The sequence below is a fragment of the Takifugu flavidus genome, chromosome 3 (assembly GCF_003711565.1).
Source record: "Takifugu flavidus isolate HTHZ2018 chromosome 3, ASM371156v2, whole genome shotgun sequence".
NCBI classification, from domain to species: domain Eukaryota; kingdom Metazoa; phylum Chordata; class Actinopteri; order Tetraodontiformes; family Tetraodontidae; genus Takifugu; species Takifugu flavidus.
In genome coordinates this window covers 4,173,960-4,191,639 of record NC_079522.1, presented here as the reverse complement: position 1 = coordinate 4,191,639, position 17,680 = coordinate 4,173,960, and the positions used below count along the sequence as shown (strand labels likewise).

At 48.2% G+C, this 17,680-nt stretch overlaps 1 protein-coding gene across 4 annotated transcripts; it reads left to right on the top strand.

The window, feature by feature from the left end:
- The first annotated feature begins 3,097 nt into the window (after window positions 1-3,097).
- tmem102 (transmembrane protein 102) lies at window positions 3,098-15,767 on the top strand. Of its 4 annotated transcripts, none has more exons than XM_057027221.1 (6): window positions 3,098-3,282; window positions 4,509-4,720; window positions 11,444-11,779; window positions 12,362-12,555; window positions 12,638-12,850; window positions 12,932-15,767. In XM_057027221.1, exons 2-6 carry the CDS (start codon window positions 4,519-4,521, stop codon window positions 13,529-13,531), a joined length of 1,545 nt encoding a protein of 514 aa, XP_056883201.1. In that variant the 5' UTR covers window positions 3,098-3,282; window positions 4,509-4,518; the 3' UTR covers window positions 13,532-15,767. The 4 variants fall into 4 exon arrangements, with proteins under 4 accessions (XP_056883201.1, XP_056883200.1, XP_056883199.1 ...); XM_057027220.1 differs by having other exon boundaries at window positions 3,099-3,272; XM_057027219.1 differs by lacking the exon at window positions 3,098-3,282 and adding an exon at window positions 3,289-4,077.
- The last annotated feature ends 1,913 nt before the right edge of the window (window positions 15,768-17,680 follow it).

The window sequence follows — 17,680 nt, the reverse complement described above, 5'->3', positions numbered from 1 at the left end:
TCGATTTCATCTGCTCACTTGTTCTTGTTCCTTTTATCCCCTTTAAGGCCCCCAACAGCACAAAAGTTAGAGCAAATTTGGAAATTAAACTTCCATGTTTGTGGACTCACTCTGCTAAAGAAAATGAAGATATTCTGTAATTTAGGATTAAAATGGCAGCTGTGTGCCTGAAAAGCGTCGACATGTTTGCGTCTTTTCTAGCTTGATGAGCAGCTCAAAACGCCTCATCTCTAAATTTTAACCTGGTGCTTCTGCAAGTTTCTTCACTGTTTTCTGCTGCCAACTTCTTCCAAAGCTAATTTGACTGGCTGCGTATCCGCACAAGTGCACTCTGGGTGGAGCAGCAAACATTTGAAATCTGGAACTGCAGATGAGGCCCACTAATGCCAGGGATGGTTGAACGGGGGCATCAGCTCAGGTAAATGATTCCGTAGGATTCCCCACCTATAGCGGCTCCACGAAATCCCTCTTGCACAGCTGAATGTCTCGGCGGCCTCCAGCACTGGATCCTCAAGTCAGCAGAACACTAACGAGTCCATTACTGGTGACCTCTGGGCTGCATCTGTGCTCCCAGCCGCCTCGCATTCAAGTTGTGAGTGAAATCCACTGAAGCGCTTGTTCTCCATCCCAGCTGGAGCATTGTCGTACGCAGAAAGCAACTGGGCAAAGTTCTGGGTCGGGGTTTTCCTCGCTCGACGCCTCGGCCTCAGCCGGGAGACGGAGGTCGCTATGAACGGATGGAAAAGCTCCACAGCCCACTGATCCGGGGAATCGGAGTTGCTCCAGGTCCGGATTGGAGGTCGCACAGTAATCGGGAGGGGTTGACCCTCATCGGGTACATCTGAAGAGCCGCGTTAGGAGTTCAAAGGGAGAGTCGCGAGATTCTTTGATGAGATCAAAGCAGGTGCCTGCAAGAACAGAGTGGAGGAGCATACCCGTCATCACACAGGATATCTCGACGTCTCAGGATACCACTATTCCTCCAGAAAATGGTGGCTTAGTTTTATTAGCAGGAATTTATTTACCCGGGGAACAAAAATCAGGCTAATCTGAGCGGTGCACCTCAAATTTCTGAAAGGCGTTTGACAAATTAGACCTACTTTTGTTCTTGTCCTTAATTTTATTTTATTTTTTTCAAACTTTTGTGTCCCACGTTTACCGACAATAGCTTACATGCAGTAGCGTACATTGGCTCAAACATGGAGGGTAAACTGAGTGTTTATCGTTTACAAATCATCCCCAGAGGTTCCCACCTGCGTATGATTGTGTCGAACGTTAACCCAAAAGTGAGGTCAAGGTCATACTGGATTCCGATACGGGTCATCCTTGGGCTGGAGACGTGGTTGTTCGGATGTGTCTCTCAGGTGAGGCCTAGCCGGGACTCCCGTAACTTTACGAAACTTTCCACTTTAATCTACACGTCTCTTCCTGTCGCTGAACATACGGAGCAACCTCTTTCGCTAGCTTCCCTCCGAACACCTGTGATAAAGTAATCAATTTCTGCGGTTCCCCCAGTTCAAAATGAACAAGGCTCTAACGATCTAAAGTGTTCCACCCCTCTCATTTGTGGGGTAGTTTAAGGGTGCAGACTGAAGGGGGATTTTTTTTACGGTATCAAACACAATGCTACAAAGTTGCCGGTTCAACCTTCGCGCCTCACCGAGCCTCAGATAGGGAAGCATCAGAGATACAGTAGATATTGTTAATTGTATCTCTGGGGACGCCCCCCCCCCTGCCCCCCCCAACCCGAACCCCCACCACACGTCTCTAGCTTCCTGCTTTTTTCCCCCCTCTCGGGCCCGGTTTGGGTCACATTGCTTAATGTCTTGCTTCAGGTGAGATCGAGTCTTGAAAACCAAGGGGCCATGATGCCCCCACCCCCTCTTTTTGCCCCTCTGACGATCTTTTCAAAATATGCTGGTCATCAGACAGATTAGCCTCTCACTCTGGTGGACGTGGGGGCTCCTGACTCGCTCCGTTCTTGGCTTTACACCCAGCTGCTCCATGGTGCTGATGGCCACCCATGGGGGGTGGGGGTGGGGGTGGGGGTGGGGGGTGGGAGGGGGGGGGGCGCCAAGGGGGAAATGCACTGCGGGGATCCACCGTTGTACCGTATCACCATCATGGCTATCAGCAGCAGCCGTCTCACAGAGTAAAGTGATGGTCACGGAGTGCTATTATCCAGCTGGGGGGCTAAAGCTAGATCCTTCTGGGGGAGTTGGAGCTGCTTTAATGATTAGCACCCATCGAGATGCCACGTTTAGCTGTCGAGGGAAGTGGATCAAATCCTCCTGTTGACAAAGGAAGTCGTCACCTTGGCGATGTTTCCAGGTTGATGTAGAGGGGCCCCAAAGTTAGCTCGATGCATACTTCGACTAGAATTTTGCCCAGCTTTTACGTTTATTTCTTTATTTTTAACGTACACATCAGCTTGTCCTATAAGGAGCTGGTAAGAACCAGATTTTGTTCGGGACATTAGCATTTAAGGTGATTGTTTTTCTTGTTTTATCGCCACTCTAATTGAAGCCTTCCAGCTGGGAACAACAGTTTCTCCTTTTTTTTGCCCCACAGAGTGAAAGTGTGCATTAACCATAAATCTAACACCGACAGATGTTGCCTCGCAGGTGCGCAACAAGCGTCTGCCCGGGTTAGCAAAGAAAAAGAGACCAAATTATGACATTTATAACCGGAAGGGTCACTTTCCTTCAGCTGAATTGTTACTTTATTGTGTTTAAATTGCTTATTTATCGGATATGGCCGCTCCGGGGTACCTCAAACTCTCGCTGTCACGTGCTTATTTGCATAGGAGTTGTTTTCAAGTGACCATTTAGTTGTTTAAAGTGTGTACGGTTGCTATAAAGGATGCATTTCAGGATCAGCTGATGCTTTTGCAGCCTCTGCTCCGGGACTGTGCACACCCCTGCCCGCAGCGCACGCTCATCCACCCCGGGACTACACGGAAACAATTTTAATCACAGACCTGAGCTCACAAATCCCTCTCTAGATTTTTTTTTTTTTTTTTTGGATTGTCTGTGTGCGTGTGTGCGCGCGCGTCTAAGTAAATAGGGCGTGCGTGCGTGCCACGCCACTAATCCGTAGATCCTCAGGGAAGGAGCGTGATTTCTGGGACGGTGTTTCCAGGAGGGGGGGCACGGTTAAAGCCCCGGAACCTGTTGGAAATGACAGCTGAAGACGGCGGAGGGGCGCGCAGGAATCACGAGCAGCTCACGCGCAGGAGATAACCGAGCCCCGCGCGGCTTCGCCGATAAAGGGTGCGTGAGGGTGCGTGAGCGTTCGGGATCTTTCACGCAGGAGGCAGGTTGCGGATGGTTTGGAGCGCGGTCGTGCGTCTTTGCGGGCTCCCGAGTCCGACTCGGAGCTCGCTGTGTCGGCGTGCGGTCCCGCCACCGCGTGTGTGCGCGTCGCTATAGGTTTATCCGCGTGTGTTATTTACGTGCGAGTGTGAACGTGCGTCTGCTCTCTCCCCCACCTGTCGTGTTAGCAGGCTAGCAGGCTAATTGGGTAAAGCTAGGCAATAGTGGCTAATAAAAGAAATGAGCTAACTGTGAGCGAGGGGCCACCTCCGCCTTATGTTTGCAACCGAACGGGCGGTTTATGCGGTGTTGTGCGTGAATGATTTGCATAAACTCAGCCCGAGTTTATGGAGAAATATGTGATTAGCCGTTAACTTTAGTGGGGAGGCTCGCTAGTTTTGCTCGCCCATTAGCTTAGCAGCTAAGGCACGCTAATTGACACAGTTTATACCATGTTATTTAACTCGGCTTAACTTTGTTTCCGAGTTACCATCGAATGATTTACTTTAGGGGCCTGATTAGACGTCAGTTGAAGCGTGTAAACAGGGGCTCACGTGCCTTTAAACTGTGTGTCTGGCCATTTAATGCTAAATTCTGGAAGACTACTGGTGGAATGCAAATTAATCCTGGCTGTCTGCAGTAAAGGACGCGATCGACCAGTTTATAAAGGCACGACTCACCCAGTATAACCACCAGTATAACCACAGGACATTTTTAAGAGATCCAAGAGTGTTGCTACCCATAAAAGTACCTTTTATACCAGGTATAATATGAAAGCGTGTTTTTGTTTACCTTTACTAATTGGTAATGAGCAGGATCTTGTATTAGCACATTATAGGTTTAAATGCTGTTTTAGTATTTATTATTTTTCTTACTTTTTAGGAGCTGGTATACTAAAACAGTCATGTGTTGCTATATAGCGTAGCTGCTATTGAAATGCTGTCTTATTCCCATGTATATACCACAGGACTGACTCACAAGACGTCTTTATTCATATAAGGTTCTCTAAAACAAAGCAGATGCTGTGTTGAGGTAAAAACACGGCGGATCAAGAACATTCTGTTCAACAAGTTGCAGATTTAGCTGCAGGATAAGTCCCGGGACAGACTAAATATCGCCCAGCGCTTGTTCTCCTTCAGAAAAACCTGTAAAACGACGACAAACTCAAAGAATAAGCGGCTCTTCTGTGCTCAGGGTCACGGCGATGGATTCCCTGATGAACGCGGTGGCGCCGCGGTCCCCGGCCCCCGCCAAGAAACCCTCGGAGGTGGACTTCCGCTCCGGGGCCGCCCTGGATCAGCTGTCGTCCCAGGTGTCGGAGCTGGTCCTGTTGGAGCAGAGGGACTTCGGGGACCAGACTGCCTTAGAGGTCCACACTGCCAAGGACTTCATCTTCAACATGCTAGGTACCCCTCCGTTTAGGTGCCCCTCCGTTTAGGTGCCCCTTCGTTTCGGTGCCCCTTCGTTTGGGTGCCCCTTCGTTGGGTGCCCCTTCGTTTGGGTGCCCCTTCGTTTGGGTGCCCCTTCGTGTAGGTGCCCCTTCGTTTCGGTGCCCCTTCGTTTGGGTGCCCCTTCTGATGTGTGTCATTTTCCACGTGGTTTTCCTGGCCCGGCACGACCCCGTCCTTGTTCCTGGCACTGCGTTGGTTACTGAGGAGGGTTGTTGTTGTTGATGTGTTGGTGGCAGCTGCTCTGTAATGGCACACCTGTTTGGGAATGATTCTCAACCCCCCATCCCTTCTCGTTGCTAACTAGCTCCTGCAGCATATGTTTTCCCCGTTGTCAGAACGCAGATGATGCTAAACCACATGTGTTATAGTCTCTTTCTAGTCATGTCGCCTCGATTTGTTTTTTCCCTCCACCATTAATGGTGCATGTAAGGGTCCCAGTATAATCCCAGTTTAATCCCAGTTTAAATGTGGGCACTTGTTTTTGATGGGAAATTTGGCTGAAGCAGAGAAAATGGGCTCAAATGGAGTCGCGCTTCTCCGATAGGTGGCGCTCCCCCCCACTGTGCCCAGTCCTCCCAACTCTTCTCTCCTGTCTGTCCCTCCTTTCATTTGGAGAGATTTTAGATCATCTTAGATCTTCTCTTACTCCTTCGCGAACTGCAGGAATAAAAATATCACCCTTTGTTGAGCTCTTTTTTATAGCTGTTTCATAGCTGTTTCATTTTTCATGATTCCGGTGTGAAACTAGAAAAATGCGATGTTCTTTTCCCCTGCTGTTAAGGCCGTCCTTTTCTTTGGCATAATCATGAGCGGTTTGCAGGTTTTTTACACCCTCTGCCTCGCCGCCCCCCTGCTGTGTCAGCTCTGGGCGGAAAAAGAGTGAAAAAAAAGGCTTTCTCGAGAGAGGAGATGGTTTTTTCGCAGCTTTTGGAGCTAGGAATATCAAGCTAAGCGCACAGTGGGTGTCAGGAGCCACGGTGCTGGGGCCCTTGAGCCTGCAGAGGGAATTTTTACAGTCACATTACCAAGAAACAGCCGCTTTGCCCGGAGACAAGGAAAAAAACTAAAATTCCGCGTCACCATCGGAGCAGATGATCTGGTGCCGAGCTCAGCTGAAACCCCCAAAGGCAACATTGTTCCCAAAGGTTTTTCTCAGGGTCACGATCGCGTTTATGCATCATATCCGCTGATATCCAGTCCCAGTCCGATACTTTGGCGATACTTTGCTGTCCCAGCCCACCAACGACCAGCTGCCCCTCACCTTACCTGGAAGGTAAGCCCCAAATCTACGGTGCGAGAAGCCTCGTCCTGATGTGGGGACAACTTGGACGTAAAGACGCTACATTTTTGAGACATCGGTGATCTGGATCTTTTCCACGTGACTCCGATCCTTTGAAAATTATGTGATCGAGCCCGTTTTCCAGTGGCGGGAATGGATTGGGGACATTCCTCCGTTATCTGTCCGCTTGGTTGGGCTAACGTGATGACGACGCGTTCCCTACAGACCTATTGACGATTAAAGGACGACGGCTAGAGCTGAAAAAGGCTCATTTCATAGGTGACGCAAGAAAATTGATCTCCACGCTGATGTAATCAATTTGCATGTGGGGGAAGTGGTCGTTGTACAGTGGTTTTAGCTAACGCGGCAGCTCTCTCAGGTCCCGCCGCTCCGGGCCCGGCAGCTTCCACACGTCTTTTTTAGCCGGTTTGTACCGGTTACCGCTCTTGGATTTTTTTTTTTTTTCCCGGGTGGGCCTGATTTGCAGATTGACGCATTTTCCCCTAAAAATAGACAAATAGAGAGTAGAATTACAACCATGAGACAAAGTGAAACCCTTGAGGGTTTTTCGGTTGAAGACAGCAACAAGACTTTTAATTTAGCCAAAAAAAGAGGCTTGGAGATAATCTAAATCTGGCCGGGAAGATTCACACTTCCAAGGGGCTACTGTGGTGGCTCAGGCTAGCTCGACAGCTAATGCTAGCTATGGATGCTAATGACGCCAGGTGCTGTGCCCTAGAATTAGGGTGGCCAACCGTCCCTTATGATATGGTATCATCATGATGGATCCAATAAAAGACACGTCCCTGATAAGGGACGCACTTTTACCCTGCTGACTCTACCTGAGACACCGTTATGTTGCTACGTCACTGTCGCAACAAGAATGCGGATCTCTCCACCAATAGAAATCGCTGTCGTTGCTAAGATACACCTGCGACGCTCCCCAGTGCGTTGCAAGAAAGAACGGGAAAAACAAACAGGCCTGGTCAGAAATTGCGAGAGAGACGTGATGCAGGGCGGCTGCGCATCTGCCGAGGAAACGTCTCCGTTAGCCACCGCTGGACGATTGAGGCGGAGACGCCACGGAGGGACGAGAGACGTCAGGGTCTGTTGTCCACCAGCTATCGCAGGAGGCTGATCTACCAGGTTTTAATCATCATGGATTTGATTGAACTGGAATCTGGTGGGGAGGCCCGGCCAAGAGTGTCACGAATTTGCTGTTGAACTTGTCCCCTCCGCTACGTCAGTATAACCAGCTGACTTAAGACCACAACTGTAGTAATTAGCGAGCTAGCTGGATAGCAACTGAGCTGGCATCAAATGTTTCTTTATCTGTCCAAAAGCTAACTAGAAGCTAGCTGCCCCTGCAGCTCCTCTGTCTAGCCAATTTGTGGTGCGCAAACATGAGCCAGAACACAGCATTTGATTTGCTTGTTTGATTGGTAGCAGTTTCCTTGTTTTCTTTTTTTTTAACTTCTACTGTAAAACACCTGCCGACAGAGAAAATCTACAGGCAGCGGTCGCAAAGAGGAGCCTGGGAAATCTAATGAAAGAGAGCCCTGCTCCGAGCCACACACCTGCTGCTGACACACAGGAGCCGGCACGGATGCCAGGCTAATAAATTGCCTGTTAATGAAGCCGCCGTAGAGCTAGGTTGCACTTCCGCGCCGATCTCATTAAAACCTCGGCCAAAGCCGGGACCAGCGCGACACGTCTGCGCCCCCACGTGTAACAGTAAACCTGCAGTGACGCTTTTCTCCTTCATGATAATTGCTCGTCATTTAGCGGAGGTTAGCATCGCGCCGTAGCCGGCATGAAAGCAGCTGCGAAAAGCTGGAAAAGCTTCCTGTCGACACCCTCAGCAGGTGGTTGAGATGCGCCGTATCGCTCCGCAGCTTGTTTGTAGCGTGAACACGCGGGTTTGAACGTGCTCCGAGCAGACTCCAGGGCCCGACACCAACCCCCCTCCCGTCAGATTCAATTGACGCCTCTCTGTTTTTCTTCTTCCAAAGCTCTATTTTCGAACTAATCTCCCGCTTTGATACAAATTCATAAACAGCGCGCAGGCAGAGTGCGTCACCTCTCCCCGTTTGAGATTAATCCCGCCATTAGCATGCGAGACGCGGCCGCGAGAAGCGTCGGTTTGAACGGCGCCGATAGCATCCTGCGCTACAACAGACGCGGCCGATTCCAACAGGTGGAATCCTGCAGTTTTAAGACCATTGTTCTCCACAGTTGTAGAGCTTTGTTCTGAGGAGGCCATCACCACCTGGATCAGAACCTCTGCAGCATAAAGCTCACAGTTCTTTACAACCACAGATTTCTGGTGCAGGTTTTGCACTTTAATTTCACCTTAACTTCAAAGGTCGTGGCAGAGGCGGCTTCAGATACAGATCTGATCCATATTGGTGAAAGTCTTGTTCATTTACATCGTTTAGTTTGGCCAAAAAGGGGGTTTTGGTGCAACATTTACTCGTGTTCCTGTTATTAAAATCTTACATCTGGGGGATTCCCCCACGCTGGCCTCCTGTTTTTTAGGGCGCTCTCGCTCAGATTTGATAGAGCGGGAAATGCTGAAAAATTCCACACCTTCACTTTTCACGTTTGAAAGCGGACCAAACATCTGGGAGAACATCACGCAGCTGTTTTCCCAAAACGAGCACCGGCTATGAAAGAGATATAAAAAAAAGCCCCCTCACTGAATATGACCATATTTTCCAACCTTTTTTATCTCTGCTCGTCTCCGTCTTCAGATTTTGTCTCTTTAGTTCACTTCCCCTCTTTGGTTCACTTCCTCTCTTTGGATCACATCCTCCACTTCCTCCACTTCCTTCCTAGCGTACTGGATCCTTCAATCATGTGGACTTCAATATAAATCAAAGTCTGCTCTGGCCACAAGAAGCAGCAAATTAACATTTTAACTTTTTCCATTTGCTAATAATGATGAGAGGCTGACAGAGACCAAGGCGACATGTTAGTAGCCGTCAAAGTGACTTGGCTAACGGAGAACTGGGTCTGCTCTGGAAATAGCTCTTATCAGAAAATGCTCCTCTAATGGAAATCTCCATTCAAAGACATTTCTTACAGGATTAGCGGCTGTGAAACCAGCCTGGACTGTCTTCACTGCAGCTGTGTGTGTGTGTGCTAGCTCGCGCACACGCTAGCTGGCAGGACAACGGCACGCCGCCGTCGATTTGAGAGTTTGGATTAAGAAGTAGAACACGTTCCTTGGACCAGCCTCAGCCTTCCACAGCCAGTGTGAAGATTGGAGAAGCTTTGCTAATTGATGGAGGTTTTCCTCCATTTAATCGAAGCCCCCGCTGGGGAGGGGGGGCGCTCTTATTCTTCTTTTTATCACCCTGCTTCTTCCCCGCCGCTTTGACCCAATTTAGGGGGCGACGAAGACAAAAATCAGGCGAATCCTGGGTTCAGCCTCACTGGTTAGCATCTGATCTATTGCTCCATCTTGAACGGTCTATTTTTTCCTTTGTTCTCCTCAGTGTTCCCCTTATTAGCCTAACTGATTACTAGATAATAAAGATAATCGCATGCATTTTTTAAAGTCCTAATTAGACGAGGTCTATAGAACCGCACAGCAGCACACTTTAGCACGGCTCATTCCGCCTTAAGCTGATCTGCATCTCGACGGCTACATAATTAGCATCACCTCGTAGCTTTTTCTGGCTTATAATTTACCGATATATTTAAGGACAGGGAGGACTGCAGGATTGGTTGTCTACATTTTTAACCACCGTAAGACTGATTTTTGCTCCTTTGAGAGCAGGAACTATTTTATAAATATATCAAATTCCAATCTTTGGCGAGGCTCCCGCGCTGACTTCAACAGCAAGTCTACACAAGCGAAGCGAAACTTGAGCAGGTACCACGAGAGCCCTCGGAGCTCCCGAATAACTTCAATTCCCCCGATAAGGATCAAGCCGCCCTCATCAGAAAAGGAACGCAGCTCTCACAAGGAGAAAAGTAGATTTCTGCCTCTCAGCAGTGCACTTTCTTCCTGTTTCTCCTCTTGAACTGCTCCCGCTGAGCCTGTGTCAAACAGTGCACGTGTATATCAAAGCTAACAAAAGCAAAGCCCACTTTAATCTCTTCACTTTTAGTCTCTATATTTTCTTAGTTACCCCTTTCAGTATTTTTCCACTCGGTTCCTTTTGAATCCCACTCACACGTTGGTACACCCACAGACCTGCCACATGCGGAACACTTAGCCGTTAGCTCCAGACCAGCAGATATTTGGCCAAACGATCAAAGCATTTTTTCTCTCTCTTTTTCTTTAAGCTTGGCAAAATCGTAATAATTTGACTCCAGTGCTGCGACTCCCACGGGCCTTCAAATCAGGGAAGTTTACAACAGCGATAAGTAGCCATAAAGGGATTTGGAGGCTGGAGGTTCTCGTATAAAGTGTCCAGAATGGAGAGAAATGCCCATCGGCCTGAGGGAAGAAGCTGCTGCAGATGGGTTTGAGACTCAATAAAGAGGGTTGCATTTGCTCATTTCTGTCCTCTTTTAGCCATCTAATGATCTGTAATTGTCTATAAGGTAATTTCTCTTTGATGTACAGTCGTTGTCGAATGCAGCCTGGATGCTTTGGCCACGCCGGCGAATGCTAATCAACGCGTCGCTCTTGAACGGAGCCTTCCAGGCTGATTCTGCACGTCAATATTTCTATGGCTGTGGCTCATAAATCAAGGCCAGTTATCTCAGAGTTTCCTCCCCGAGCGTCTGAATGTTCCGAGCTTGTCTGCGTGTTCCGTGCACGTCTGAGGCGAGCAGACGGCCCGGTGGCGCCTTGGCAAGGACACAACGGTCTCTACCTCCCGCAGCACACAAACGCCAACACAACAGCTTTACAGGCTGGGGCGTTGGCCTGGCGCGTCATTGCTCCGCCCTTTTCATCAAGTATGCATCAGATGTGGAATTGGGACTGCTCGGTATCCCACAATGCATTTCAGCCGGGCCAGTGACAGTCGTGGCAACGGCGGAAAATACCAACTCCAGAGTTCGGGTGTGCAAGCGAACTTCCAAAGGAACATGCCGAGTATTTAGAGGCAGCACCTTACTCGACATCTACCAAACATTCTGAAGGGGTGGTCAGGTGACCATCATGTGACTGAGACAGGAAGTGACCATTCAAAATGTATATAAAATGGAAGGGAGCTAATTTCACTTGTCCAAACTTGCATTCACACTCATCAAAGTACCGTTCCGGTTCTTAAACTTGCCAAGGATGCACCACGTGACTGATGCGTGCTTGCCCCTCCCACTTCATCAGCTGCCCATCAACACATGTGACAGCTCGGGTCACTTTAAACAGATTTTGCTGTTTCTTAGCTTAAATATTAATGTTCATCTGCTGATTGACTGGGTTTCATGTCTTCCAGGTCTGGTCCAGAAGATTGACCAGCGCTTGCCCGTAGCTAATGAGTACCTGTTACTATCTGGTGGGGCACGGGAGGGAGTCCTGGACCTGAACCCGGAGGACCTGGGGGACTACGCGAAGGGAGCGGATTTTGACCTGGACTTCACTCTGTTGGTCCCTGCTCTCAAGCTTCATGACCGCAACCAGCCGGTCACTCTGGACATGAGGCACTCCCCGCCCTGCCACTCCTGGCTCAGCCTGCGCCTCTGCGACTCCAAAATCCTCTCCCGATGGAGCGTCTGCTGCCAAGAGGAGAACGGACTCTCCCCCGAGGAGGAGGAGGAGGAGGGAGATACGGGTAGGTTGACCTGGGACAGTAAAGTCAGAAATCAAGTGGAGTCGGAGAAAAATGTGGAAAAGGGAGCAAAACCGAGGCACGGTGCAGTTTGAAGCTGCAGCTCAGTCCTGTTTTTCTAAGCCCCCTCAGACGGGCTGAACATCAACACTGAAACATTTATGTGGACAGGACGTCTTCCTAGACTGTTCCCTGATATTACTGCACCAAAATGAGAAAAGCCTGATTGATAGAAATCTCCTCAGCCACTCCAAAGCCATTCCACTTAAGTGCGCTTCCGTGTGCATCTAAATTGGACTGCGCTTCCTCCTCAATCCCGTTGAATAATTAATGCAACCGGAATTTGTGTCAACAAAGCAGTTTGAGGTAGTTGGATTATGGGTGGAGTTGAGCCTTCCCCCCCAGGTGGCCATTTGCACTGTTTATCCTCTGAATGGGCGTATACTTTATGCTAGCTCACGTTAATCTACTGACAACTGAGCTAGCTGGGAGTGGTGGTCCGGCCTCACGAGCTCTGGGGGAACACATGAGTCAGCAGGAACAGAAACCCACCCAAGCCCTCTTCCTCCTGCTCTCCTCCCTCAGGGAAAGGCGCCATCCCATCCCTGGGGTCTCCTCAGGCTCTGGACGGATGCTACTTTTCCCCCGCCCTGGTGACAGGCTGGTTCTGGGGGGTGGTGAGCGAGGCCGTGGAGGAACTGAGACGCAGCCCCCAGAGGGGGATTCCCACTCCGGATCGGCTGGAGAGAAACGGACCCCTGACCACCATAATCCTGCAGGTATACCTGGGAAGGGGGGGGGTCAATGTTTCCGGGAACATTCCCTGCGTGACGGTGATGAATTGTTCCCCTCCTCCCGCAGGCGGGCTCCAGCCGGGTCTTGTACGACCTGCTTCCCGTGGTTTCGTTCCGAGGCTGGCCCGCCGTGGCCCAAGGCTGGCTGACCGCCAACCACTTCTGGGACGGGAAGATCACGGAGGAGGAGGCCATATCGGGCTTCTACCTGCTGCCCTGCTGCTCCGCTCTGGGTGGTCGTCCTGACCGGGAGTGGAGGCTGGCGTTCTCCCGCAGCGAGGTGCGACTCTGCCTCTTTTCTTTTTCCTCGACGGCGCTTTGTCTCCGGCGTGTTTCCAGCCGTCTGTTGTCTCCCTCCCAGGTCCAGCTGAAGAAGTGCATCCCCTACCCCATGGCTCAAGCTTTCCAAGCAGCCAAAGCTGTGCTCGCTCGCATCCTGGCCCGCCCACGTACGGGCCTCAGCCTCTACCACCTACGCACCCTCCTCTTCTGGGCCTGTGACCGGCTTCCCTCCACCTACCTGTCCTGCTCTGATGCCGACACCCCCGGTCGCCTCCTCCTGGGCCTCCTGGATGACCTAGCGCACTGCATCCTGGGGAAAAACTGCCCAAACTACTTTCTGCCCCAGTGCAACATGTTGGAGCATCTGAGTGATGCCCAGGCGCTCCTGGTGGCCAGGAAGCTCGCCCACGTGCGCTCCGATCCCAGCGAGCACCTCCGGGCGGCTCTGGACCAAGCCCAGCAGGCGGGCCATCTTAAGAAGGAGCTAACGGCTAGCACAAATGGTCACGGGTCCCCTGGCCATCAGCCATCCAACGGCATCATCTCTCCTTCAGAGGACAAACTAGCACAGCGACTGCAGCAGCTGGTGACGGAGAACCCGGGGAAATCCATATCGGTGTTCCTTAATCCCGACGATGTCACCAGACCACATTTCCGCATCGACGACAAGTTTTACTGAAGACGCCGCCGCCGCCACCGCCGCTGCTGCGTAGAAATACACTGTAAGATGCTTTAAGGGGGTCCAGAGGCTGTAATCAAGTGTTGGAATGACGTTCCAGAATTTTGAACCAAAAAATTGTAAAAATATCCACTACACTTAGCAGGTGTTGCACAAATGACCTGTTTTCATCTGTCATTGCCACGGAGACGACGCTAACATCTGGCCTTAGGGGACTCACCAGCCAGGGTTATAGACACACCGTATCAAATAAGTGTGTGTGTGTGTGTGTGTGTGTGTGTGTGTGTGTGTATCTTGCTGCCTAACACTTTTGATGTATTACCAAGACTACTAAAGACAGAGGAGGGAAAGCTTCTTGATTGCTGCTTTTCTCCTTTTTTTTCTATTTTAGATCAAATGAATTTAAACAAGGCGTTGCTGATGTAACTGAATGTAATGTTCTGAGAAGACCTTGAACAAAAAAGAAAACTTTCTCTGTTGTGAACACTTTATGCCCTATGCATCAGTGATGGCATGGTTTTTTCCCTTAAAATCTCAGGAATAATCCTTCTAACCCCTTTTGTAATGATGAATTCTCTTTTTATGAGCGTGCTCCTTCTATTTTTAAGTTGCGTTTCCTTATTAACGGGAATGTAACGTTCCAAAGAAGTTATCTTTCCAGAAACTCGACGGTTGCGGTCACCCTGCCATCTGAAATGGCAACGTTAGCATCGGTTTGGTTAGCATCTGAGCTAAAACGAAGCAATGAGCTAGTTTGTAAATATCCGAGGGAGCCTTTTCTGACATGTAGCTCAGCTCTTTCCCATATCTGATTAGCATTAATGGTTTGGTAAAAAGGCGCAGCTTAGTTAAGGTACAGACTGCATGCATCCCATCATGCACCCATGCTAATTCCCTCTTTATTCAAGAGGTTGGCAGTGACTTGCACCTCTTTTCATCTGTGCTTGTTGGCCGATGCTTCCGACATGACCGACTCCGATAATTGTCTTGTGTGTTCTCCGCTTGACTGGTCTGTTTTAATAAGCTGCGTGTTTCTGTGTGTGTGTGTGTGTGTGTGTACGTGCACATGTGTGTGTAGCCAAACCCACACAGCAGAACACTGACAGACACCCAGATGCCGCCTGTTGAATTCTACCCTCGGCGGGTGCGCGTTGTCGGCGGGTCGCGCGGGCCTATCATCTCTCACCAGATGCGAGTCGTCCTCCTCTGGCCTTTGAAGAGTCAACATGGGCCCACTGGGGGGTCTGGCAGCTACCTCTCTCTGGCTGGAACTGTTTCCTGCCCCCCCTCCTACTTTTTAGGACTGAAACTCTTGAAGCTATATTCAGGGTTTTTGTTTTTTTTTGTAATTTCTATTTTGGGGGTGGGGTTATCAGCCACATAGTAGCGTTAGTCATCTGCATAGCGGACAACCTGCCTCTTAGTTGTTTTTGATTGAAAGAATGGGGTTTTTAAAATAGGAGTATATTATCGTTTGATGGCGTTAAACAAGCACTAAAATGCTGCTCCTGTCACAAGCAGGGTGTCAACACTAGAAAGCACACTGTCAAATGTGGCCAAGTTTACGGACGATACCGACGGAGCGCAGCGAACTCCTCGTTAAATCTGGACATTTGCAATATTGTGATGTGACACTACTGAGCGTGTGGTTTAAATTAAACCCAAGTTTAAAGCAAACCCACCAAATTGGGTCTTTTGAAAATCATTTAGCAGGAACAAAGGTCTTTTTGAGGTACTTCAATTGATTTGTGTCCGTCTTCAAAGTAGTTATTACTTGATACCTTAACAGGCCGAATTAGAGATTATGAGACACTGCAAACACTCGCTGTCATAGATTGTACATTAGTCATGTTTGTGAAAATCTGTTTTACAAGAGTGTGTAGATTCTACATATGCAATCAGCACCAAATTGTACTTAATATAACATCAAAGGAGGACTTATCTGCTGTACCATCACTTATTGCTTCTTGCTCTTCTATTTATGATTACTCTTTTTGCTGAACCTTTTTTGTATTAGACACTGACCAAAAGAACGAATGTATCCACCGTATCTCTCTGATCTGCTCTCTACTTGGATGTACATCAGGACAAATTTCTCACTTTTATCTGAAATGACATCATCCAGACTGTGCTTTAGATGAACTGTATGGACTCGTATTTATCAGCCTTTTCTCTTATTGAGTTTATATCAATCTTCAGCATGAAATAAATGATATCTGACCAGTTTGGAAGTAAAGTAACTGTCACTGAACGTTTTGCTTTCACATAACAGTAGTGATGAGGAAGAAAAACGATTTATTTATCTGCTGTTTTGGCGGCGGTTTGTTATAAGCTGCAGTACTCGACCTGGCCATCAGAGGTCGCCATTGCACAGCTTTTGTACTGTGCTGCTGCCACACTGTTGAAACCCCGCGATAGTACTGTAGAATCTCAGACACCCGCCATTCAAAAGTTCAGGATTCCGCGTACATTAAACAATTCCTTGTCTGAAACCTTGGTTCTGTTTTTATTTTCCGCCCCTCATTTTCATATTGGGATGTGTATAAATGGGTGAGGTCAACATGTCGGATGCAGTCCCAGTAATGTGCAGAAGCTGAATGTCACAATGCAGATGTTCTTTAATTTGAAGTTCAGTGCTTTGAAATCAAGTTCATTTTGATTTCATTTATAGTAGATGAAACAAGCAGCTCATATCCCCACAAATTGTGACACCTTGTGCATGTTCATGAGGGCAGCTTCTGCTTTTCCTTTGAGATTATTGAACCTAAAACTAATCCCATGTAATTGGAAGATCAAAGGCTCCAAGATCCAGAAAATCAAGATTTACCGGTAGTCGTCTATTTCTTGTGATGTAATCAGCTTTACTGAAAATTTCCCAAACATTCATTCACATCTTTTCATCTTTCTATCACGTACCACCATTGTGCACCAATATCAGTGTGATCTTCAAAGGCATCAAAGCAAAACTTCATTGCTGTCTGGACTCTTCAAAGAGATAGTCACAGTTTTAATGTTGACGTTGTTTGGTACACGTTGACGTAAGTTTGGTACACGTCCTCAACAGAACTGTTCTCCAGCTTCCTTTCATTATTTCATAGTTAGTCTTGAATTTTAGTGTGTTGGGTTAATATAAGCGATGTGAAAAAGAAAAACAATCTTCTTCCCATGACTTTGACATTATACGAGTTCTATTCATTCTAAAATGAAAGTATGCCAGCTATGTCTTGATTGTTATCCCCTGACTTTATTCTCCAGGGAAATGGGAAACTGCTGCCGATGGTTAAATAAGTGCAAGAAAACCAGAGAGAGGTGAGGGAAATTTTCAGTACAACCCCCGATAAAAGCAGATCAGACTGAATGAATTTCTTTGGATTCTGAACCATCACATTTCAAATTTATTGTGTTAGCTTGTCCCGTCAGATTTCATCCGTTGCTCATGAGCGCTAATTCAAGCTAATGTGTTTTTTTTATTCTCCTGTTGTGACAGAGAAGTGTTTCTTCTCATGCTGGGAGCGACTAATTCAGGGAAAACTTCCGTCTTGCAGAGGATGATTGGTAGCAATAATTAGCATGGCCTGCTCATGTCAATATTTCCCCTCAGCTATTAACGTTTTTTTGGTGGTTTCTTTTAGACAATGCCCAGAATGTGATGTACTTGGATGAATTCACTCTGGTTGAGATGGTCATGGAAAACTTTCAAGTGACAATCCTCAAACCCAGCAGCCAGGAAACTACCACATGGAGCGAATTCTACGCAATAGCGCACAGTGTGATGTTTGTGGTGGACTCCGCTGATCTCAGCAGGATGAAGGAGACCAAAAAGACCTTGAAAAAAGTCATCAGCCACCCATTCATCGCAGGAAAGCCTATATTAATGTGAGCAATGCAAAGAAATGGACCATGAGCTTGTGTTGACATACAGAGGTCACAATTAGGCAAAGAAATATATGAAAAATGTAAGTGTAACTGCAACTGTATGTTTTCAGGATCGCCAATAAACAAGATAAGAAGGAAACACTGAATAAAGCAGAAGTTGTGGAGGAGCTCCACCTGGAGGGGCTCGTCAACAAATATGAGAGTCCGTGTAATATTGTGAGCAGCTTTTCACCTGTATAGAGACTCATTTCATCGGGGAGGATGGATTTTTAA

What these genes read in the sequence shown, in the direction of transcription:
- tmem102 (XM_057027221.1), top strand. Translation starts at nt 4,519, where the DNA reads ATGGATTCCCTGATGAACGCGGTGGCGCCGCGGTCCCCGGCCCCCGCC. An exon ending in CTTCATCTTCAACATGCTAG is followed by an intron (nt 4,721 to 11,443) that starts GTACCCCTCCGT and finishes CATGTCTTCCAG; the next exon opens with GTCTGGTCCAGAAGATTGAC. An exon ending in TGGCGTTCTCCCGCAGCGAG is followed by an intron (nt 12,851 to 12,931) that starts GTGCGACTCTGC and finishes TCTCCCTCCCAG; the next exon opens with GTCCAGCTGAAGAAGTGCAT.